Source organism: Lycorma delicatula, chromosome 2, assembly GCF_047948215.1.
Source record: "Lycorma delicatula isolate Av1 chromosome 2, ASM4794821v1, whole genome shotgun sequence".
Taxonomy (NCBI): Eukaryota; Metazoa; Arthropoda; class Insecta; order Hemiptera; family Fulgoridae; genus Lycorma; species Lycorma delicatula.
This window is the reverse complement of record NC_134456.1, coordinates 164,502,237-164,527,414: the sequence shown is the minus strand read 5'-3', so window position 1 is coordinate 164,527,414 and position 25,178 is coordinate 164,502,237. Positions and strand designations below refer to the sequence as shown.

Genomic DNA, 25,178 nt, shown 5'->3' with positions numbered 1-25,178 from the left:
AGACTAAATTTTAGTTTAAACTATTTTTTTCCACTTTCAAATTAATAAATTTGTAATTGTTTAAAAGTTTAAAATTATCTTTAATTGATGAATTTTTAAAGCTCGTTATACGTGGATTGTTTGAATAAAACCAATTTTTGTACTAAATCACATGTTTTTTTTTGTTAATGATTATAAATAAATTTTTAACTTAAATTCTCTACAAAAATTTACAAGTAATATAAGTTTTAAAAATGTAAGTTATTCTAAGAAAATAAAATTAAATTTTTTTTCTATTAATAAAAATGTGAACTAAATCTCAGTTTTAAAACGTTTTCAGAGTTTTATGAAATTTTATTTCGGGATTCAGTGAATAAAAAAATATATTTTTAGTAGACTACATTTATTAATGCAAATTTTCTTTACCATAACATGTTAATTTTTCACTATATTTATAGTAAAATTGATGAAAATAAAAGGTAACCTGTTTAAGTTTAACTGCTTTACGTATTCAATTCAGGAAAAAATGAAAAATTAATATTCCAATAAATTGAGCTTTTAACCTCATTTATTTTTCCTTGAGCTATTTTCGTTCCTTTTATCTGTTTACTTTAGATCTAATGCGATTAAATTATTGAAGTTTCCTTGAATAAAAATAAATTAAATTAACCTACATAAAAACGTATATAAAAAAATACATAACTTTATGTATTAACAGTAACAACAACGATAGTAGTAATTGTAATAAAAACAATAATAATCTTACATTTATTTCCCAAATTCTTACAAATCATACAATCAGAGTATAAGGAGAGTTGCCCTTCAATCCAGAAACAAATTTTAGATATATATTTTAGGCTACTAATATTTATGAATATTGTAATTTTTAAAAATTTATTTAAAAAATAATTGTGTTATTTAAAAGAAAGAAATTCATATATTAACCTGTTCATTCTAGTATTTCTTCTGCCAAGGCGGGAACGAACAACTTTTATTGGGGAGCTTCCCTCCCCAATAAAATTAACCGGAAAATCTAGAAGCCAGACATTTTCGTATTCTAAATGCTCAAAATCTTCTAAAAACCTACTATGTTTATGAACAATCTAGTTAATAATGGTCAAGGACGTTATTAAACATTCACAAAATATTATTCTTCGGAAGGACGAAAATCACCTGATTAGTCCTGTTAAGCCGCACATAGCTATCTCCTTAGGAGGAAAATTTAATATTCAGTGTATGGAAAAATCATGTAATTATCTTTTACTTTTAAATTTTCTTATCTTCGTTTCCTTACAACAATCCAATTATTGTGCTAATCTTGTAACCTTCTTTATCTCTTTATACATTTTCTTCATCTTCCCTTTACCATCTTCTTTTCCTCTTTTTCCTCATTTTACCTTTGTTTTAACCTTCTCACAACTGGTTACCTTTTCATCCTCCTCTTTCGTGCTTTTTTCTTGTTTTTCTTCCCTTTCATTCTACTTCAAACGACTCAATTTTTTTGGTATACCTATTCGTAATAAAAAATCAAAATTATCACAATATGACCATTTGTAAGATTAGTTTACAGGGTTGATAAAAATCAAGTAAATAATCTTTTTTTAATTTTCACATGTAATTATTTATCGTTATAAAACATAGGAGGAAAGTTATATTTCTTTTAAAACCAATTCTTTTGAAGTGAAAATTAAATGAAAAGCTATTTCAAGCAGTATTACCTCAAATAATTGAGAAAAATTAAGACATCATAAATTTAACAAAAGTAATGAATATATATTACGTACACATATTCAATCAATTTTTTTAAATTCATATAAAGTATCTGCGTAAGAAATTAATCATGATATTTATTAATCATAGACATTACTATTCATCTAATTATCTCTTTTTATAAATAGTTTTCTGAATTACATTAGGAAGAGTTTTAAAAGATATTGTATCGGTGTGATTCCATTTTTATGTTCCTGTAACTTCAGAACAGCTTTTAATTCAATAATTTTTAAAAAAGTTTTTGAATTGAACTTGCAATTTAAATTTAAATTTTATACCAAATTACTTTTTTCTGCTTATATTTTGTTTAGTATTTGTTAACCACATTATTAAAAAAAGACTTTCAAAGAGCTAAAAACGAAGCAAATAAATTAACCATTAAATTTTTAGAAAAAATGTTAATTTAGAAAACTAAGCACCCAAATGTACGCCGGCTAGTACGTATTGGTGCCTCTGACGTTACTGGTTTTGACAGCCTCTACGGGATCCTACCGTATTATTCAACTTAACGGGACTTAGCTAACCTGTATCTTATTTTTGTGAAATCTTGTCATCTTGTATATCTGTCCTGCAGAGACCGTGATGAAAAATATGATATTAAAAGATGCTATCTTTTTGATATAACAAAGTCATACCTCTTTGTGTCAGATATTCTGGTAAATGTCATCTGTGGTTATTTAACTTCTGTCATTTCACATTAACCATTCAACTGTTTTAATGAAGTGTTATCTGGTAAAAAGAACTCATAATACACGTATATTAGAATTCATATAGTATTTTCACATAAAAATATAATATATAGGAAGTCTTCTATTGTCTTTTCCAATCTGTGCCAAGTTTAAAAATTGTTTTTAATAAATAAGCATTATTAAATCTGATGTTCTGAATAAGACTGTAGACTGTAAGGCTTACAATCTGACTGTTCCTCGAAACTGAAATCTCTCAGAAATCAGCACCCTGCCAATTGAAGGATGTAGATTTTGGTAATTCAATTTGCCGCCAATTCATAAACTTCCTGCAGAACTTAAACAATGTTCTACACTGTAGCACTACAGTTAAATTGCTATTTGCATTAATTAGTGGCTAATGACAGTAGTTCTCAATGCCGCTTTAAAAAGAAAAAAATTATTTCTTTATTTATCATTATTCTGTTTTTAATAATTCGTCATTCCTCAGTAGGAATTTTTTACTCATATTCTTTATATTGAAATGATATTTTTAGGAAAAATTGTTAGACCCGTTTCTTAAAAATAAAGCGTAAAAACATAAAATTTTTGTAAAATGATTTCTCTAAAATAGAAACGTTTAAAATTGCAGAGAAATTTGAAAACAAAAGAACACAATTTATATAATTCCATACGATACGAGGATAACGTATTTTAACTTCTATTTAGGACTGAAACCATCTCAGAAAGAAACGTAAATTTTCAGGATTTTCTATTAGCAAATTGTTCAACCTATTGATATTAAAGGTGGAATAGATCCCTTTTGCGGAGCCAGTGGAAACAACTCAGTCATTTTTTAAAAGTAGCAGCACTTGTGCGTGACAAACTAAATCAAAAATCTTGTAAAGAAAGAAAAATTGAATGAACTAATAGTTAATGAAGTATATCATTTTAAAATAGCACAATACAAATATCCATCTGATTTTTAATTTTCTTTTGGTAATATGAGAAATTTTAAGAAAATTTATCTCTATAATACATATGAATACTTTTAGAAAACTCTTTCATTATTTAAAACTCTTCCATTAAAATTTCATTTAAATAGATTCCCTAGTTCATAGTTTATTAAATTTCTTATTTCTTGAGGTTATGTTTGATAAACAACAATATTTTTCATGTACCTCCAGATAAAAGGGTCTAAATGCCACCTTTAGACCCTTTTCTAAAATCTTTTAATCTTTCGGACCAGTATACTCGTCACAGTCAACCCTCTTCTCAGAAAAACTGTTTTTAAAATTTGATACGCCGGTGACAAGAATGGCTGTACAGATCACTTTATTTAAATTTTCAATAATAAAAAATATGATCGTACTGCTACATAATACACACTAACAAACGTTAACTTTGGCTAGATACCTGATTGCCTTCTGAAAAATCTTAACTAGGGCGGAATTTATTGATGTGAATGTCTTTCGACGCATTTGCATCAGTGGCATCTCATCGAGGACGACTGATGACTGTGGAATGTGATTAGTTTGAGAGAAAGAAGATGATTAAGCCACTCGTGGCTTTAACGAAGTGGGTGGTGTGGCAACCAGACATGTCAAAAAGTGGGTTTTCTTCTCCCTCGGGAGGAATTGAGATGGATACCAGATTGTATGTTGATACTAACCTTTGGAGTTAAATGTACCTAAGATACTTTACATAAGATAGTTTAATTTTTTATGTCTTAACTGAAACATCTTCAGTTTAAAAAAGATTTGCAATACTTTTGCCTAATACTGTATATAGGGTATTATGTTAAAACGGTTTTTGAATTAAAAAAGTGCTCAGTAGAAGTCAAAAGTTATGCATACATGTAGAAATTAGAACCTAAGTTTTAACACATTCGATACATTTGATTTTATAGTATCGAAAAAACAAAAACCTGGGGATTCTTTTTCGATAAAAAAGTAAAATCAATAATTCACATAAGATTTTGTTTTATTTTTTTTAAATTTGCCTATAGACTGAAAGTATTTGCAACACTTCTTCAATGTACGGTAACAGCTGGGAAAAAGTTAATTAGACATCATAAATAAACATAATCAATATTTCAAAGTAGCGCAGTAAAACCAGTAGCATCATGATATAAACAGTTTTGTTTTCTCTCTGCAAAATGAAAGTGTTAGACACCATATGTACTGCTTTTAAAAAAAATTACCATTTTTCTTATAGTTAATTTCATGTCATGTTCGGGCTAAAACATGTTCTCTTTTAAGCGCGAGAAAAATTGTTTCTACGAAAACAACATCCCTCAGCTGTTAAATGAAAAATGATTGCATCTAAACTTTAACAAAGAAAGATAAGATCGTTTTTTAATTATTATGTTGCAATTATGATAAATAGAAGAGTTTAAAAAAGGAAATAAAGTGTTTTTTTACAGCAATATAGTAGTTGTTCAAAATAAAAGCAGCTTTTATAGTCTTAAAATGATTATTAAGTGAACAGTTGTTTTTCATACTCAATTATTTTTCCATTAAAATGTAAGTAAGTATTTTTATTCTAAAATAATAATAGTTCGTAAAGAATAAATTAAACTGTGTCAGGAGAAATACGTATTTACTGGAACACATTTTATAATTTTCCATTAGATATTTAATTTTATTTAAAGCACTTTTGTTTGTTGTACTTTATTTATAGTACTTTCAAACTGTATTATGCACATATGCACGGTGGACTACTATGCATCACTTCTAATATACGGAAGGTAAATTTTCAACAAAATTCCAAAACAAAAATCGATTCAGTGTTTATATTTTTAAATTCATTTCCTCTGAAACTAATTTATTAAAACACATTTTAACTGACTAATAACGTTTTGCTTCAAGCGGGTCAAAATATTAAAATTTTCAAAAAAACTTTCTTATGAAAAAAAAAAATTCAAGAATGTAGTAGATTCCAATTTAATATTGAACCCAAATTACACTTTATTAATTTTTATTATTATTTTTTTTATTAAGTTGTTTTTTTTTTCAAAGTTTACATTTTACTGAACGTATAAACGGAAAAATACTTTAATCAAAAGGGATGAAGACTCGACTGATATTTCAAAACAATGTTTTCTATAAAAAATTTAATTTTGTTTTTTTTTTTTTTTAATTTTGTACCATCTATTTTAATTGTCTAAAGCAGCATTTACTCAATCTGTGGTTGCGGTGATATTACAGGGTAGTCGCAAAATTATCTTAAAACTTTACATGCTAAACAATGATGAAATAATTTTATGAGAAAGAAAATCATTTACTGTAAACACTTCATATACATTTACAAGTAGTCATGTAAAGAAAATAAATTAATGAGACAGTTGCGTTTATTTTTCATTTAAAAGTTTCTCCATACGTGGACCTTTGTTACAATCACAAAAAAGCAAATTATTTTCAAGCGATAGTAGACGATTCTTGTATTTAGTTTTTAGCGCCACCAGACGAAAACTCCTTTTCACAGAGGTAAGATGTGGCGAAAGGGATTATTATTTTCAATGTTTCGGTGACTAAAATTTCCATATTCGCTTCGACAAGCAAGCCAAAACGTATCTAAATCTTTTTAGATGTGAATTTTAGTTGTATCGTTTTATTGGCAAACATTTCGAAGAGCTGGTCGTAGTAACTGGTAAATTAGCAGCTGCAACAACGTTTTGACTTAATAAATTCAGTATCCATCTCTTCGAGAAATAATTTTTATCTTTCGGTAAATACTCCGCTAATTGAATTTTTAGCTCACACAAATGCATCTTCATGCTACCCAAATTGTGGTGGATAATAGTGTCTTTTTCATCAAATACATTATAAATGCTGCACAAAAGAAAACAAACATAGCGGATATGAAATTAACTACAATAATATTGATAAAAATTACATTTGACGAACAATAAAATTGTTTCATACTACATTTAAAGAATACATAAAAGAAATGATAAACTGAAAAGATTTTTAAGAAAATAGCTAACAAGTGTAGCCGCTCCATAAAAATATTTTTAAGAAATTTGAACAGACTATAAAACTATTTTATAGATTTTCCCTTGCATCTTAACAAAACTACACATTCTTTTCTAATTATGGGACTGAGAAAATGATATCAGATTGTTTATTCAGAATAAGCTGGGGAAATTTAATAATACTTTATGATGAGCAACACAAAATTTGGCAACAAATATTTCAAATACGCGCTATCACAGCTGTAGAGAAATAAAAATGTCCTTCACGATGAATAGCATTAAACAAAGAAATGAAAATGATTTTCAAGTGGTGAGAAATGAGGCAGAAAACATGAAGATTCCGTTATTAATCATAACAAAAGAGATAAAATGCAAACATTAAATGTAAAAGAAGAGGTAAATGGATTTTCAAGTAACACTCAGATCAACGTATAATATTTAGAAAACTAAAAGTTTCTAAAGTGAAACAGAAAACATGTTTTTTTACTTTTAAATTCTTTTCTTTATATTTTAGTTGAATAATTTTAATAATTTTTTTTTTTCATTAAAGGCATCTTTCGGCAATTGATATCTTAAATGAAAAACTATATATAGTAATGTAAATAAAAATTCAACTTTGATTTTAAGACAACACAAACTTTTTTTTATATTACGTGGTCATAGTTTTAATTTATATAATAATTTATCTTTTTTCGACTTTAATTTTTTTGAATGAAATAGTGCAAAACTTTCTCTTTAATATATATTTTGTTATTAAATATCAAAAGATTCTAATGAGCTAAAAATGGCAACTCACTTGCCAATTGTGATTATAAACGTTTTGGGCATTCAAGGCATAAAAAACATTTGTTGCAGTATAAACATGTTTTTCATTGTTTTGATCTATATAAACAATTACATAGCGAATAAAAACAATTACGATTCAATAAACTTAACGTTTAAATAAAATTGTTATTATAATATGGATTTTATCACGTTTTTTTAAACTATTCAGATATTCCCCATCAATTGACGTAGCAATTAATAAGTTTATCCGGCATGTAAGACAGATTGAAGAGATATGTGAACTTTATGATAATAGGAAGTTCACTTTGTACAAATTCCCCTTGGGATTCCGCACTAGTCGGATTAGATAGTGGACTGACAAAAAAAAACCTTGACTATCATCATGTATTAGTATGAAACACACGAAAATTCAATGTATTCAATCTACCATGTTTAGTAAACAATTCTAATAAAAGGTTGTTATCGCACTACAAAGGTTAGATTGTTTATCCATGTTCTTGATTTCGTACATAAAAATTTATAAAAAGAATTCCAGTAAACAGTGATTCTTTTTTATTAAACAAAAGTAAATAATGTTAACAACAAAGTTGTAATACTTTCCTGGCATTGGTTGTTTATCCTTACAAAGTGGAAAAATAATTATACGTGAAAAAATTTACCTAAGATTTCATTTTTTAGAGTAGATGTAATTTATGAAGAAGTTTTATTGTAAAATAATCGTTATATTTTTAAATAAATTTAAAAAAGTTTTTAAAAAAATATAATTTTTTTTTCTGATCTCCCACCTCCAAACTCACCTTCCAAAAAAATGTTTTGATTTTTCTACGTTTACTATATTCAACTGAAGAAACTAAAAAAATTTCTCTAAAAAATGTACAATCAATAACAAATTACCTAAGATTTCTTTTTTGAGGTTGGGGATAAATTAAGATGAAATTTTATTATAATATTATTACTTAAAGTTTATTATTTAAACTTTTAATCATATTAAAAGTTTAAATAAACTAAAGTTTTGAAAATTAAAAAAAAGAAAGGGATAATTTTTAATTTTTATTCGGTTCCTCCACCCCTAATTTTGCCCATCGTTTGCACCACCACCACTACTACTATGTCTAGGAAGAAATTTTTAAAAATTCAGATACAAATTACACAGTAAATAAAAATATAGCTTTTTCGATTTTTGGGGATGGGGTAATTTTGAGGCAGATTGTTTTTTTTAATGGTAAGATAAGAATGCACACATATACTAGATTAATATAAAGTGGGATTATGAATTTTTTTAAATTGAATACACCTTTTAGAAAATTGACCCCAAAAAATATCTACCTCCCTGAATATTTTGGTCAAACTTTTACCAACAAATTACCCCGTGTACATGAGAGTTTGCACAAAATTTTATCAAAACCGGTTTATCCAGTCGGTGTTATTAAGCTTCAAACATCCCAACATGTACGTAGTACATATTACATACATTATCCCTCTTTTTTGTTTTTTTGGGGGGTTCCTGGGTTATAAATCTGAATTTTATAATTAGAAGGATTTAGATGATGAATTATCCAAATAGCTCTTGTTCTCGTATGAGCAGTAAAATTCAAACGATGAAATATGTTATTTTTTCAACTTAATTTCTTATGTAGTAATATTTTCAAGTTTAAAATAAATTACATTCTCACACGGTGCGCGCAAATGAAATTTAGTAAATAGAATGAATCTTAGTTTAATATATGATTTATCAGACTCGAATAAACTTTTTGATATGATAGAAAATTTTAATAGAAATAAAATGTAAGAAAAATTTTAAAGAAAATTTTATTATAATTTATTTTTCAGTTGATAAGAGACTGACGAAAAATTTTCATAATGAGTTCTGTTTATAAGTTTAATACATAACTAAAGCACATCTTGTCAATTGTGCACATCCTAATAATTATGTAGAGTAATCAGCGTTCCTTAACAGTTACACAGTTTATATTTACGTAGTAAGGTTATATTTTTTATTATTTAAACAGTTTTATCTGACTGATAGAACAAGGTCAAAGCTCTTCGTATCAGTATGTGTATATACCAGATGTGTGCGGAACTATCACAGATATCAATAGGAGCTCAAGTGTCGCATAAAAAAAATTAAAATTGTGTTTATTCTACTTAAAGCAAAAATAAAAATTCATATTTACTTTCTCAAAATCTTTGCGTTTCTAACAAAACTAAAGCAAAATCCCAAATTTGTATTCTGTTTGTACGGAATTATAGCAGCGAAAATAAATAAAGCAACTAACCAAACTTGGAGAATGAACTTATTTTAAGAAAATATTTATTTTAGCTAGGATTTATATCTACACTAATAATAACATTAAGAAACTAAACTACCCATTCCTGTGTGCTAAACATTTATCATGTTTTAAACCCTCAGGAGTCATTTTAGTAAAATATTTTAACGAACAAAAATTAAATTAAGTAACTTTCTTTATAAGTTTTTTTTTTTTTTTTACTTTCCGAATCATTATAATATAGTATATTCTACAGTATAACATACAAAAGGAGGTAATCGTTCCAAAAATCACCTCGCAATTTTTTGTTTTTTTTATTTTTTAAGTTTCTTTTATATTTATTTTACTTAGAACCCATGAAGCATCAAGAAATTAAAAAAAGGGGGTAAATGCTTCTGTTTATAATTGTTGTGTATGTTTATATATACCGGGTTATATTTAAGTATGGAAACAACTTTATACTGCATATCTGAAAGGTATATGAAACAGAAAGAAATCGGTTCCTACATAGTTTAAAAAAATCTGTATTATAGTGGGTTTTTAATTTTTGTCCGCCATCTTGGACCCTCCATATTGACTTAAACTTAATTTTTTTAATTAGGAAGGTAGACAGACACATGACATTATTTTGATTTAAAATTTTACAAGAAAAAAAAAGCTGTAAGTTAATTTTCTGTCTTCGTTATCAAGTTATAAGCATTCAAAGTTGGAATGACGGAAAAATTGTGTTAACAATAAAACGAGGTAAAACGCGATGTATTTTATTGCATTTTAAATTCATAATGCATACAAAAACGAACGTTAAAAAATTTTATAATATTAATGTATAATTAACAACAAATAAAACAACTATATCAGCTGATATTATTTACTTTAAAAATTACAATATTTATATTAAAATTTTAAATAAATGTTTTCGGTCGTAAATTACTAATGAAACAAATTTTGAAAGCATTCTACAATAAATGTTCAAAATGCTTCCTCTCTTCAGCTTGGCAGTGTGCTAACTTCAAGTAATATCAGTTTATAACTTGTATCTCGTATGGTAATACACGAGCAGATTTGTCAATTCTTCTTCTTTTCAGTTCGTCAATGTGTACAGGTTTTGTTTTGTAAACATTATGTTTTGGCTACCCTCTAAAAAATTAATCCAGAAGAGGCAGGTCTGGTGATTTGGCAGGCCATTCTATGGCTTCTCTACGACCTATCCAGCGATTTGGAAATTGTTCATTGAAAATTTTCCGTCCCCTTATATAATAATGAGGTGGAGGCCCAATCTTGCTGAAACCGTTCATTATTATTTATTTCTTGTCCAACATTTTTCTCGATATTTGGTAAAATCCTATCGGCTAACAAATTGCAGTAAACATCTTCTGAAACATTTCCATTTAAAATAAAAGGCCCTATAAATACAATGACCGACGATTCCCGCTCAAACGTTCACTTTCTGAGAGTACTGTCTATGAGCTTCCAACATCCATCTGGGATTATTATCATTCAATATCGACAGTTTTGCTCAGTTTTGCTATTCAACATAAATGTCGCTTTATCATTAAGTATTATTGAATTAGAAAAATTTACCTCTACGTCTAATTTTTTCATTATAATATCACAATACTCAACTCGGCGTTCAAAATCATCTTCCGAAAGTTCTTGCACAAGCTGTAGCTTATAAGGTTGACGTTTATTTGTTTGAACAATTTTTTGAACTGAAAGATAACCATGAAAGATAACTGATGAACTGAAAGATAACATGACATGTATGTCATGTTAGATAACAGCTTGCCGAATCGATGAATGAGGGTCTTCAACAAAAGTCTGCAATACATCTAATAACTTTTCATCAGTTGTGATAGTTCTTGGTTACCGGTGCGGTTCTTTACAATAACGATTTCTTCAAATCGCTATACTGTCTTGATCACAGTCGATTTACTTATTGATTCTCTGTTTGGAAATATATTATTAAATGAATCACAAACCTCTTGTAAAAACCGAACTTTGTCACCGTACCCGTACATCAACAGAGTTATTTTTTCGGTTTCACTTTAAAAAGGCATTGTTAGTTTAAAATTTAATAATTAATAAAACTAAATAAATGAACGAGAAAATGGATGAACGTAAAAAACTAAATGAATGAAAATAAATGAAAAACTAAATGGATGAACGTAGAAAATATAAGAATGCTAATGATGAAGAAAGTAAAAGGAACTATCGGCAATTAAGAAATGCTATAAATAGGAAGTGCAAACTGGCGAAAGAAAAGTGGATTAAAGAAAAGTGTTCAGAAGTGGAAAGAGAAATGAACATTGGTAAAATAGACGGAGCATACAGGAAAGTTAAGGAAAATTTTGGGGTATATAAATTAAAATCTAATAATGTGTTAAACAAAGATGGTACACCAATATATAATACGAAAGGTAAAGTCGATAGATGGGTGGAATATATTGAAGAGTTATACGGAGGAAATGAATTAGAAAATGGTGTTATAGAGAAAGAAGAGGAAGTTGAGGAGGATGAAATGGGAGAAACAATACTGAGATCTGAATTTAAGAGAGCATTAAAAGATTTAAATGGCAGAAAGGCTCCTGGAATAGACGGAATACCTGTAGAATTACTGCGCAGTGCAGGTGAGGAAGCGATTGATAGATTATACAAACTGGTGTGTAATATTTATGAAAAAGGGGAATTTCCATCAGACTTCAAAAAAAGTGTTATAGTTATGATACCAAAGAAAGCAGGGGCAGATAAATGTGAAGAATATAGAACAATTAGTTTAACTAGTCATGCATCAAAAATCTTAACTAGAATTTTATACAGAAGAATTGAGAGGAGAGTGGAAGAAGTGTTAGGAGAAGACCAATTTGGTTTCAGGAAAAGTATAGGGACAAGGGAAGCAATTTTAGACCTCAGATTAATAATAGAAGGAAGATTAAAGAAAAACAAACCAACATACTTGGCGTTTATAGACCTAGAAAAGGCTTTCGATAACGTAGATTGGAATAAAATGTTCAGCATTTTAAAAAAATTAGCGTTCAAATACAGAGATAGAAGAACAATTGCTAACATGTACAGGAACCAAACAGCAACAATAACAATTGAAGAACATAAGAAAGAAGCCCTAATAAGAAAGGGAGTCCGACAAGGATGTTCCCTATCTCCGTTACTTTTTAATCTTTACATGGAACTAGCAGTTAATGATGTGAAAGAACAATTTAGATTCGGAGTAACAGTACAAGGTGAAAAGATAAAGATGCTACGATTTGCTGATGATATAGTAATTCTAGCCGAGAGTAAAAAGGATTTAGAAGAAACAATGAACGGCATAGATGAAGTCCTACGCAAGAACTATCGCATGAAAATAAACAAGAACAAAACAAAAGTAATGAAATGTAGTAGAAATAACAAAGATGGACCACTGAATGTGAAAATAGGAGGAGAAAAGATTATGGAGGTAGAAGAATTTTGTTATTTGGGAAGTAAAATTACTAAAGATGGACGAAGCAGGAGCGATATAAAATGCCGAATAGCACAAGCTAAACGAGCCTTCAGTAAGAAATATAATTTGTGTACATCAAAAATTAATTTAAATGTCAGGAAAAGATTTTTGAAAGTGTATGTTTGGAGTGTCGCTTTATATGGAAGTGAAACTTGGACAATCGGAATATCTGAGAAGAAAAGAATAGAAGCTTTTGAAATGTGGTGCTATAGGAGAATGTTAAAAATCAGATGGGTGGATAAAGTGACAAATGAAGAGGTATTGCGGCAAATAGATGAAGAAAGAAGCATTTGGAAAAATATAGTTAAAAGAAGAGACAGACTTATAGGCCACATACTAAGGCATCCTGGAATAGTCTCTTTAATATTGGAAGGACAGGTAGAAGGGAAAAATTGTGTAGGCAGGCCACGTTTGGAGTATGTAAAACAAATTGTTGGGGATGTAGGATGTAGAGGGTATACTGAAATGAAACGACTAGCACTAGATAGGGAATCTTGGAGAGCTGCATCAAACCAGTCAAATGACTGAAGACAAAAAAAAAAAAAAAAAAAAAAAAAAAAAAAATGAACGAGGAAACTAATGATAATACATTTACAAAAAACAAATTTGAACCACTACGCTTATAACATAATTTTTATTTACACTATCAAATTGTTCAATTACAAGTATTTTGAAGTAAAAAGGTGACATTAGGAGTTAATAAGTTGCTTCATTTTATCGTAACAGAAACTACATTGTTGTAAACTAACTCAACTAAATTTTTTAAGTAAGATTTAAAAAATAATGTTTTAAGTAAATTTTTAATACATTTTTTAAAGTATTTCCACCTGATTTGTTTTATTTACGATAAGTAACAAATATCAGCTGATATTAACACTGGAAGTTAATTTTTATTTAGAAAATAATATCAGTTGATATAGCCGTTTAATTTGTTGTATTGTTAAATATTAGTTATTGTTTATTATTATCAATATTATTATACTGTTTAAGGTTCTTTATTTTATGCATTATGAAGAGAAAATTCAATAAAATTGTTCATACAACGCGTTTTACACCGTTTTATTGTTAACCGATTTTTCCGTTATTGCAATTTTGAACGCGTATAACTCGATAAAGAATGCATTAACATATAAACGGGTTTCACCATTGTTTTTCTTGTAAAATTTTTAATCGAAATCATGTGCCATAAGTACACCTTCCTGTTTAAAAAAAAATTAAGTTTGATTCAATTTGGCAGATCCAAGATGGCGGACAAAAATTAAAATCCACCATAATGCAGATTTTTTTTTTTAACTATGTACGTCTCCGTAGGTACTTTTTCGTTTCTTCACCTCAAACGTTTGCAATTTTTTCACCTGGAAATAACTCAAAATAGCAGGAAATTAACAATAAACAGGTTGGAAAAATAACTCAATAACCCGATAACACCCTAACATGCTCTTTTATACTGGTCATTTTAAACATTTTCCGTGGTAACATATTTTATACATTTAAATTATAAGCATTATTGCTTGCAATTATAAATATAATGCAACCAAATTGCAAACTTATCTAAATAATTGCAATAATTTACTATTTAAATACTCAAAAGATTACTGTTAGTCAAGGTTAGCGAGCTAAGCGAGCGTAGGTTAAGTTTGGTTAGATTATATTTATAAAATAATAAATATAAATTTTTATAAAAACTGTAATATAAATGGTTATATGAGGCTATTGGGATTTTTTCCAATCTGTTTATTGTTAATATCAATATTTCCTGCTATTTTGAGTTATTTCTAGATGAAAAACTTGCAAAATTTTGGGAGGGAGAAACGAAAAAGTACCACCCCATTTCTTTCTGCCTACAAATGCCTCTCAGATGTGCAGTATAAAGCTGTTTCCACACAAATATCACCCGGTATATTATTTATATACATAAATTTTTTTTAACTTCATTTAAAATGTAGGATGAATATGGCAAGGTTCTTTTAGTGAGCATCTATTTCTTCTTGGGTTAATAACTGAAGAAAACATTTTTTTATTGTGGCATATATTTAAGCATTTCAACGTAAAATCGTGGATTGGTAATGTTGTGGTCATATTCTAAGTTAAAATATTCCTTGGTTTTTGTTTTAAAGTAGGCGAGATATCACATCAAAACGAAAATTCCAATTTTTACTAGCATTTAAAAATAACCATTCTTGAATGAAATAGTTGTTACTTAAAAATAAAAAAAATATAATTGAAAATAAACCGTTGGTCTGTAAAACATTTAAGTTGGCGATGAGGATCGTAAGGAAAGAGATTAGTTGGGGGACAGTTAATAAGATATATTTTTCAAATTTTCTATGATTTAAAACAAGGGGGTGTGAAAAATATAAAACATTACCAAAAAAAGGACCATTTTTGTTAAGCCTTTTTCAGTTTTCTAGATTAAATTTCAGTAAAAATCCAGAAACGTAAATGACATAAAATAAGTTAATTTTCAGATTTTAAAGCTAGTTATTAAGGGTCAGATTTATCGACGTGAAAGGAAAACAGCAAATAAATTAAATATACCTTCATACTACAGACTCGTGTTTCAACCCTCATTACCAAAAGGAGAGGAATCAAAACAGAATGAATATTGAATAAAGTAATTGTACCATTTAATTATATTTAATAATGATTTCGAACTGTTGAAAAAAAGAACGAATCTAATGCGATAACGTAACATAAAAGAAGTTGAAACGTGTATCATAAGAGAACGAACGGTTACGTTCACGTTTCAATGTTTTATTTATATACTGCAGTGTTCATAATGCGAATGTGTGTTTTGTTACAGACTAGACGGCTTGTGTAGCACGAGACTACATAACAGGCAGAGTGGGGGACCGCACAGGTCTGGGATGGGAGGCGACGCGGAGGAGTCAGTTCGCTGCGAGCCTCCGCCGCGAGAAAGTTATCATGTCGCACGCTCCCGCGCCCGAGTCGCAATCTGACGAAGAAAACAAGATTACTCCTCCGGATGGCGGTTGGGGCTGGGTGGTTGTTTTTGCATCTTTTATGATCCATATAATCAGTAAGTAATATTTTTAATAAAATTTATTGTAATATTACAATTTATACAGAATTCAGTAGCCACGTGGCAACAAAGTGATGTAATATATCGTGTTGTCTGTGCTTGTTATATTTTTGGTTACATTTACATTTTTGAAGCGGCTACTATGTTAAACACGAATTGATACCGTGTATATACTTAAATACTTAAGTAACTTAATACTTGTGCTATAAAAACTGTTTATTTTTCTTTTCTCGTTTTAAACATCCGTATAAATAATTATTTAATAATAAATAATTATTATTTATTTATTTATAGCTTGATTTATATTCTTAAACATCCCCAGTATAATGTGATCTACAAATATTTTTTTTTTTTAATTCTAAAAGATTGTTACATTTATTAACTACATAATAAATTAAATTTCTTGATTTGGGAAATTATTTACTTTTAACGTTCATTTTAAGCTGTCATGTTGCTAAAGCTATATTATCTTTCAACTTAATTACCAAGATGTAAAGGCGTATCTTTAAAATGTATATAATCTATCGTCTATTCCAATCGGATGCATGTAACAAATATCCTCTAATATTTGGTAGGTTAATAGTACGACTATGATATGAAAATTATTTTTTATCATTAAACTGATTTTATTATTGATTAATGTTTTACTTTTTGTATTACCATTGCATAAGTATATTAATAATAGAGAACCAGATTATTTTTAAATTAATTAATGCCAAGAAAACATCAAACTATTTTGGCGCGTAACCTCCTACAGTTGGCAGTGGTTCATGTCATTTTATTATACGTTTTAAATGATACAATTTTTCGATAATTATTTTATATTTATAGATGAAAAAGTTAATAATTCATTTACGCTGAATGACATGATTTTTTTTTTTGTTATTAACTCTAATTTAATTTATTTTTGTTTTATATTTATATAAAATTTTTAATTACATAATATTAATTTTAATACTTCTTGCCCGTAATATTATCGAGTATATTATTTATAAAAATATTAATAATAATAATAATAAAACTATTATATATATAAAAAAGTTGGTATAATTTAACCTTAACTCAACAAAACAATAATATTATCTAACAAACTTATTTTCAATGCATGAAAGTGACGGAACTGCGTTGATAAATTTTACTATCAGTAGGCTATATGTATTATATCTATATACTGTCTGTGCGGTAAGTTTTTTTCCTAAAATAAACTATATTACCAATTAAACTATGCAAGAAAAAAAGAGGAATAAAATGGTTTTTTTTTTTAGTTATAATTTTTAGTGATTAATATAAAACTTGTGTGGTGGTTTATTTGGATATAAATGTAAAAAATTAATAAAATGTTCTATTTAAAATACTGACAAAAAACTAATTAAATAATTAGTTTTCAAGTCATTTAACGTAATTGCTATAATATTATTAAATTAATCTGTAATTAGTTATATCAGAAATGTTATAAATTACGATGATAAAAATTAACTTAGCTGTATGTCGAGTATTTTTATACAATGTATTTTATTTTTTGCAGTTGTAACTGCAATAAAAAAGAATTATCACAGCAGTATATATATATATATATAAAATTCTCTCATTTTTACCTCTAGTTTGTTTCGTTATTTTTAAAGGATTAAACTTGAGATTAAACTATAGTATTTCATGAAATTAAATAATTCGTACCGCATGGGTTTTGGTTAGCGTATAGTATTCTATACGCTAAACCATTTTTGAAATTTTCTACTTATTAGTAGAAAATTTCAAAAAATTAAGGTTTTTTTTTGTTAAAAATTACTCATTTAGTAGTCGTTGAAAAATGTACGACTTTTTAAAGGTTTTTTAGGGAGTTTTATTGGACACAATTTTTTTTATGTACATTTACGTCTCAGTCATTCATTAGATTATTCAAAGTTTCAAAAAAGAATAATACTTTTGATTAGATAAAATCTTTTAAATTCTTCCGTTGAGCGTTTCGGCTCCAGGTGCTTTCAAATAAACAAATATTTGCAAACAACATTCGTCGATGTACTTAATTTTTTTTTTTTATGTAAACATTTTGGTTTATTAATAGTTGAAATATATGATAATTTATTTTAACTCTTTTGAAATTATTTTGTTGAATAAATGTCGATTATATAGCCTCTTATAATAACCACTTTTGTTGCTGTTACAACAGATTTAAAGTGTATATTGTCTGAATTGTTTTATTATTTTTAATTATTATTACTTATCTATTTTAATTTGATTAAGTATTAAGGAACCTGTTTTATAATATTATCATTTCTTTCATTGTTCTCACTTTTTACTGAAACCTTAATCTTGTTTTTAAAATTACTATTGTTATTAAACAATGCCAACCTCTTTATCGTTAAATGATAATCTTTTTTCAGTATTGTTTTTTAAAACCTAGTTATACAAATTCTACGTTCCATGTTCTTTACTGGTTTTTCGATATTATGTAGTCGTTAAGGAATTTTTTTAAAGTTAGGTAAAAATAAATTAATAATGCAAAAATTTACGTTTAACGAGTATTAGGAACACCATTGAATCGGCAATGAATATATGCTTCGTATCGTAACACAAAGACTCAACCATTCCTGAAAATTGCGTAGGCATTCTTGGTGATGAATCAGGAATAACAGATTCCAGGTTGACTAGAATGAAAGTGACAAATGGAATGATTTTTTTATTGCCTTCTAATTATATAATAAAATTTAATAAAAATATCTAAGAACAAAATAATTAACTTAAAGCAAATCTTTATTTAATTATGTTATATAAAAAAAAAATATTAATTATACTTAAGCAATTTTTTAAATTATTTTGCCGCCTTTTTCCTTCTAATGCTTTTTCATGAAGATTCCTTTAACATATGTATTATTAAATGAATAAAGGTAAAGCAAATAAAGGTACTCGTAACGCATTTTTTTAAGTATTGCTCTAGAATAGTAAATAGATGGGTCGAAAGAACCCAGACAATTTCAGCCGTTACGTGGTTAAAATATAAAAGAAAAAAAAGATATTTAATTATTTCAATATTTATGAATTTAGCATAGCTGGCGCTTAGTTATTTAATAAACAAATTAAAATATGTTCATAACTGATACAAATAATTAGTTAATTTCTAATATAAGTTTATATTATTTACATTTCTTCAGTATTTACTTTCTCACAGACATCTACGCCACATGCGTTAATTCGGCCTTGATCTTTAACCAGATTGTCTTCATACGTTTAGCCTTGGTTCACACACGTTTTTCATGAACAAGCACACGTTGCGTTAGAATGAAAACATTTTGTAATTAGTTATCTACTTCCTTATTGATAGCTGCTTAACAAATTATTGTTGGTATAGAAATTTTCATCACTATTGAAGATGAAAAATATTAAGGAATATAAAATAAACAATAGTTGATACATTAATGTAAATTTGATGCAAACTAATTGTTGTTACAAATATATTTTAACTTTGCATTTATCCATTACAAACTTATCTGTATTGTGGGTTTTAACCTTTGTAGATAATAATAAAACAAAAACCTCAGCTCGTTCTACCAGCAGTAAACACACACAAGGAAAGCTTTTAAGAGTAAAACGGATATAAAATTATTTTAATCATTTTTTTTTTTTTACGAACTTATTTATCTTTTTACGAATATTAAAATTAATTACAGTAGAGTCATAAAAAAAGCCTACAAGTTATATCTTTTAAACCACGTGATTGGAAAATTGATTTCTATGACTTACTAAAACTTGTTCTTTGGTTCTTTATTATTGTAATTTGAAATTAATTAAAAGAAAATCAGTATAAATTACTTAAGATATTGTCATAAAAATCTTCTTTTTTTTTGCCTGTTATCCCAGTAGCTTCGTTATACTATATACTTTATTAAAATATTTTATAAACTATTATTTAAGTAAATTAAAAAAAAAATTTTTCTTAAATACTTTTCAGTTAAATTATTTTTTTTATGATCAGGTTCAAAATGATGTCCGTTTCTTAAACTTTCTATTTTATCACGTAATAATGATAGAATGAATGGAACTCATCAATAGATTTTACAACATTACTAGGTGCATAATTAGTCTCATGATTTTATTTAATAAAGGGATGGAAAGTGGTTAGTGAAAAACGAAGAATTTACATTAAAGTGGGTGGCTATTTCAGTCGTCAAACAGAAAAGCATACAGTCGCTACACAAAAGAAAAGATTACAGAATAGGCCTTGTACTTGATTGTATCACTGTTTTGTCGGATAGCCCTTTGTTCTCGATTATCTTAGGGCTTGCAAAAATAAAATAAAAATAACAAATTCATTATATCCTGTTTAGAAAGCTCAGCTGATGCGAAGGGTAGGGATTCAATGCTGATCTAGTAACAGGTTTCTTGCTTTTTTATGACGTTCTGTCGTCGTATATTAACCCTTCCACTATACTGTTCATCGGAAAAATCTTATTTAAATATTTTTCAACTGATAGAAAAAGTAGAGCGTACTGTCGAAATCCTTGGAATGTTGTTTAATTTAGATAACTTTAAAGTACATCCTAATAGTAGAATGATAGATATCAGGAAAAAAAGGTTTGGCCGTGATAAAGTATCCAAAAAATTAAAAACTGTTCTTGAATTAAAAATTTATAACTGTTATTTGTATAATTTAAAACTATTGCATTTCTTTACATTTTATTTATTTGTAGTTTTTCCCCTAATATTTTTTTTTATCTCAGTTATTGAGCGATTTAATTGCAATGAAAAATTCCCACTAGAAAGGTTTCGGAAACGCATGTAAAAAATATAATAAATGTTTCTTATGAGTACTCAAGCAGATGCTGCTGGTTTTAATTTACTTTCTATTAATTTTTTTTTTCTTGATTAAAGTTCCTTATTATTGTTTCCCAAACATCAGTTTAACAATAGATATTATAATATTTAATTTTCTAACTTTATTTTTAATAAATAAAATTGAATATAAAAAAATGGATTAACATATTTTATAAAATTTTGCCCACATCTTTAATCCGTCATTTCAAACACAAAAAATTGTATGTTCAACTATTTTTTAATGTTGAGTTAAAATAATCGAGATAATAACTAAGTAACTACAAAATAAAAAATAATTCAGTCTAAAAACGTAATTTTCTGTCACATTTCATCTTTTTTGTTAGGATTAACGATAATATGAAATATTGTGGTTATAATATAAACTAGTAATTTGTAAGAGTATTTTCGTATAAAGTAGAATCTGCGACTGTGTTTTTGACCGATGTACCTTGTTATATACGATGATTAATCTGAATAATTTTACGATCAAATCATAGTGGTTTCATGTAAACCTTGAATTTAGCAAAAAACTTCCGCTTCCTTTAGCCGACTTTTTTTGATGCAGTGTAAACCAATTATAAATTCTTAAATGATGGCAGTAAATCTTAACCGTTTGAAGACAATACTTTCCTTCACAAATTTTCATCCAATTATTAATTGAATCACCATGCACCTACAGTAGTATTAAATGTAATGTGTTAAAAGATTTAGTAAAAAGATAAAATTTAAAGCGCATCTTTTTGCAATCTTCTTATTCAATTGACCGTCAGAGAAATATTTTAAAAAGCTATAACTTTATATGAAACTGTATTCCAAAATATTCATAAATATTAGTGTTTAGTAATCTTTTTAACAAATATTGAAGTTGCGGGAAGTTGAAATTGTATTACTAAGAAAACATACGGAATTCAGGGTACGGTACTATTTTATGCTTGATTATCCAAAATGTTTTCAAGTTGCCTTTTAATGAACTCCAACTATCTACTAATACAGAGGAAAACAAATTTTTATATAGTATAAAGGTTAACTTTTTTTTAATATTACTTTTTCACATATTCTGCGAACTTAATGTTTCAAAACCCTTTTCATAGCCCCACACACATACACACACCCACATATTTTTTTAGTAATAAATTATTTATTTATTTTGGAGAAAACCAATCTTGGTCTTAGCTTTATTAAAAATGTCTTATCAAGACTCCTATCTAAATTTTGGAAAAATCGAGCGAAACCGAATGCCACTAATGGGTGTGTGTGTGTGTATGTATATATATATATGTAGCTAAAAGAATGTGCGTATGAGTGCATCGTACGTATGTGCATTGTCGCTTTCATTGCATATTATCTCAAAAATATTAACGTGGGCAGGCATAAAATTTCTTATACGTTTTGATAACTAAATATTTATGAATGAACGATGAGATAAATTTATTGAACTGAAAAAAAATTTAAGAGTAGCATAAATAGAATTAATCAATACTATTTCAGTGATCGTTATTTTTTAATACGATAGCGGTGATGTCTGAAATAATTATTAAATAAAATAACACTTATGTAAACAGCACTTATTACTTAAAGAATTGTCTCGTCCTGTTATGTATTATTTTATCTTGTATTACAAGATAAAATACTTAAAAGATAAAATACTTAATACTTTTCTCCATTTTTTCCACACGATAAAGTATCGCCAAAAATTTTCATTAAAAAGCGTATTTCATGCATTTTTTAGAGTACTTTTTTTAACATAAGATAATAAAATTAAACAGAAAAACTTTTGTATAATTGTAGTAAGTTTAAAATATTTACGAAATGTTCGTGTAATTTAGTGATACTTCATGTCACAAATTTATAATTATATTTTTTACAGGTCTTATCTTAATAAAACTTAATTCATATTTGCATATTTTAACATAAAAATTTGTTTCTATGTGTTATATATTATAAATTCACTTCATTATTATGCTAGTAATACCTGTATTTATTTTATTATACTTATAAACACATTTTTTGTCGCTCTTCTAGAGATGAATCTCTGAACGTAGCATTTTATTGTACTTACTAACTTTTCAAATATTTATTCGGTTTTACTATCTAGTCGTAATTCTAATTTTAGTCATAATTCTAGTATTTTAAAAAAATAATGGTTTTTAGATCCTAATTTAAATATGTTTATTTCTCTTAATATTTATCATGTTCGATAAAATATGCTTCGAAAAAAAATCTTTTTTCCAAAGCATTTTGTGCTCATTTTAACAATTACCTTTGCTAACTTAAAAATATTCATATTTTACTTTTCATTCTTATCTGGCAGTTGAGATATCTTCCTTTTATAACCAAGTGTTTAAATATTCCTGCCGGTAAAAAAAAACGTGACCAGCGTGAATATTTGTATTTCTAAAAATAATGATATCCTCTGGTTTAGTAAACATTAACGTTACGAAACATGCTTTCATGTTCATGGGTTTGTGTTTGTTGACCTGTGTTTCCCCTAACTAAGGAACGCTTTTACTAAAAAGTCGGTGTTAACTTGAATTAGGGTAACTAATTTTATTAATTTTTTTTGTAAAATCGTATTAGGGATGGGAAATATTAAGAAATTGCAATAACTCTAAGAGGAATTCTAAACAAATGTTACTCCCTGTGTTTTATAGTTTGTCTAAAAGTAATACATAAAAGATCTTTGAAAATAATGGAATTGAATATCTTTATTTCCTTGTACGAAGTATTGTGATCACGAAAAATTTCGGTTTTTAGATTTCAACGGAAATATCCATTTTTACCATCCTTGAATCCATTTTGACTAGTTTCGGCGTGACGTCTCTACGTATGTACGTATGGTTTCGGCGCGACGTTTGTACATACGTACCTACGTACGTATGAATCTCGCATAACTCGAGATACATAACGATTAGTTATAGGATGTTGAAATTTTGGATTTAGGACTGTTGTAACATCAGTTATCAACTCTTCTTTTGATTGCAATCGACTGGATCAAAAGTGCCCAAAATCCAAAACATTTGGAAAGTCCAAAATCCAAAAGTTTTGGATTTTGGACTTTTTCTTAACTGCAGTAATGAGCCCTCATTTAGAGCTTTTCAACGATATATCATAAGTGGTACTTATTTCTATTGGTTCCGGAGTTTTAACCTAATAAAATCGTAATTTATGAAATATTTGGATCACAAGGCACAACGGTTCAAATTTAACTTCATCTCCTTTTTTTTAATTTAAATATATTGATTTATTAATAAATTATTAACCTCTGATTGTAAAAAGTTTTACAATAAATAATAATTCAATAACAACAAAAAAATAATATCAAAAAGTTATTAATGAAATAAAATTTTTACTTTTCGTTACAAAAAAAAAATGTGTGTATTAATTAATAGGCATACAAGGAAGTCATGTGGTGTCCACATCAGATTTTTTAATCTACATAAAACTCCCTCCTCCATCTGATTTTCATAAAATTATTTAATGTTTATTTTTATTATTTTGAATGAAAAATGTTCATAATTAGTTTTCCCAATATGAAGGATTACTGGAAAAAAAACAATTTTATATTGGAATCAGATTAGAGAATTTTACTGCCCAACTGATAAAATTGATATACTTTACAATTCTGTAACATTTTTGTTAACCGTTTGATTTTCCATACTGTTAACAGTTTCTAACTTCATAGTGGTTGTATGGTAATAAACTTTCCACCGGAAAGGATCCGTTTTGTACTAATTTTATACAACTGTTTTATCTTATAATTATAAAACTTTTCTATATTGTTTATCTTAATTAAAGGTAAGTTGGATATTATGAATAATTGATTTTCCAGTTTATAACACTGAGGGTTAAATTTAGTTAATATTTATTCGAATGCCGGAAAAGTTCATCAACATCGCAGACAGTTTTCAATTTAAACTTATTTCCTATTTATTTTTCCTTTAAAAATGAGAAATAAATACTTTTACCGGTTAAGATTATTGCAAATTTAGTTATTACGTAAATATTTAACTTTATTTAACCAGGTTTTCAGAATAACGTAGAGATTAAATACTTGCTTTTTGTGTGGAAATCATAATAAATGTCTATCTATCTATCTTTTCCCTTATGTTTTTCTTGTTTTATTTTACGGGTACGGGTCATTCCATCAAAGAGTATCATAACTATTCGTTTAGCTATAAATGATACGCATCATCAGCCCAAAAAGTATAGTTACGTCTGTACTTGTTTAATTTTCATTAATTAGTTTTTTGTTGCAAAAAAACTTTTCAAATCAAATTCTTGATTTCTTTTTTTCTGGTAGAAAAGTGAATTATTTAGGATTAAATGAACAGAAGGTGTTTTTATATTTCCATTATTATTACGTAAAAAAAAAAATTCAAATGTAAAA

At 27.2% G+C, this 25,178-nt stretch overlaps 1 protein-coding gene across 2 annotated transcripts in view; it reads left to right on the top strand.

Annotated features, from left to right (window-relative positions):
- Mct1 (Monocarboxylate transporter 1) overlaps positions 1–25,178 on the top strand; it is a 576,612-nt gene that overhangs the window by 285,454 nt on the left and 265,980 nt on the right. For both annotated transcript variants that reach the window (XM_075356629.1, XM_075356630.1), the window contains exon 3: positions 15,743–15,979. In XM_075356629.1, the coding sequence (XP_075212744.1) occupies positions 15,865–15,979 (115 nt within the window). In that variant the 5' untranslated portion in view covers positions 15,743–15,864. The remainder of the gene's footprint in view (positions 1–15,742; positions 15,980–25,178) is intronic.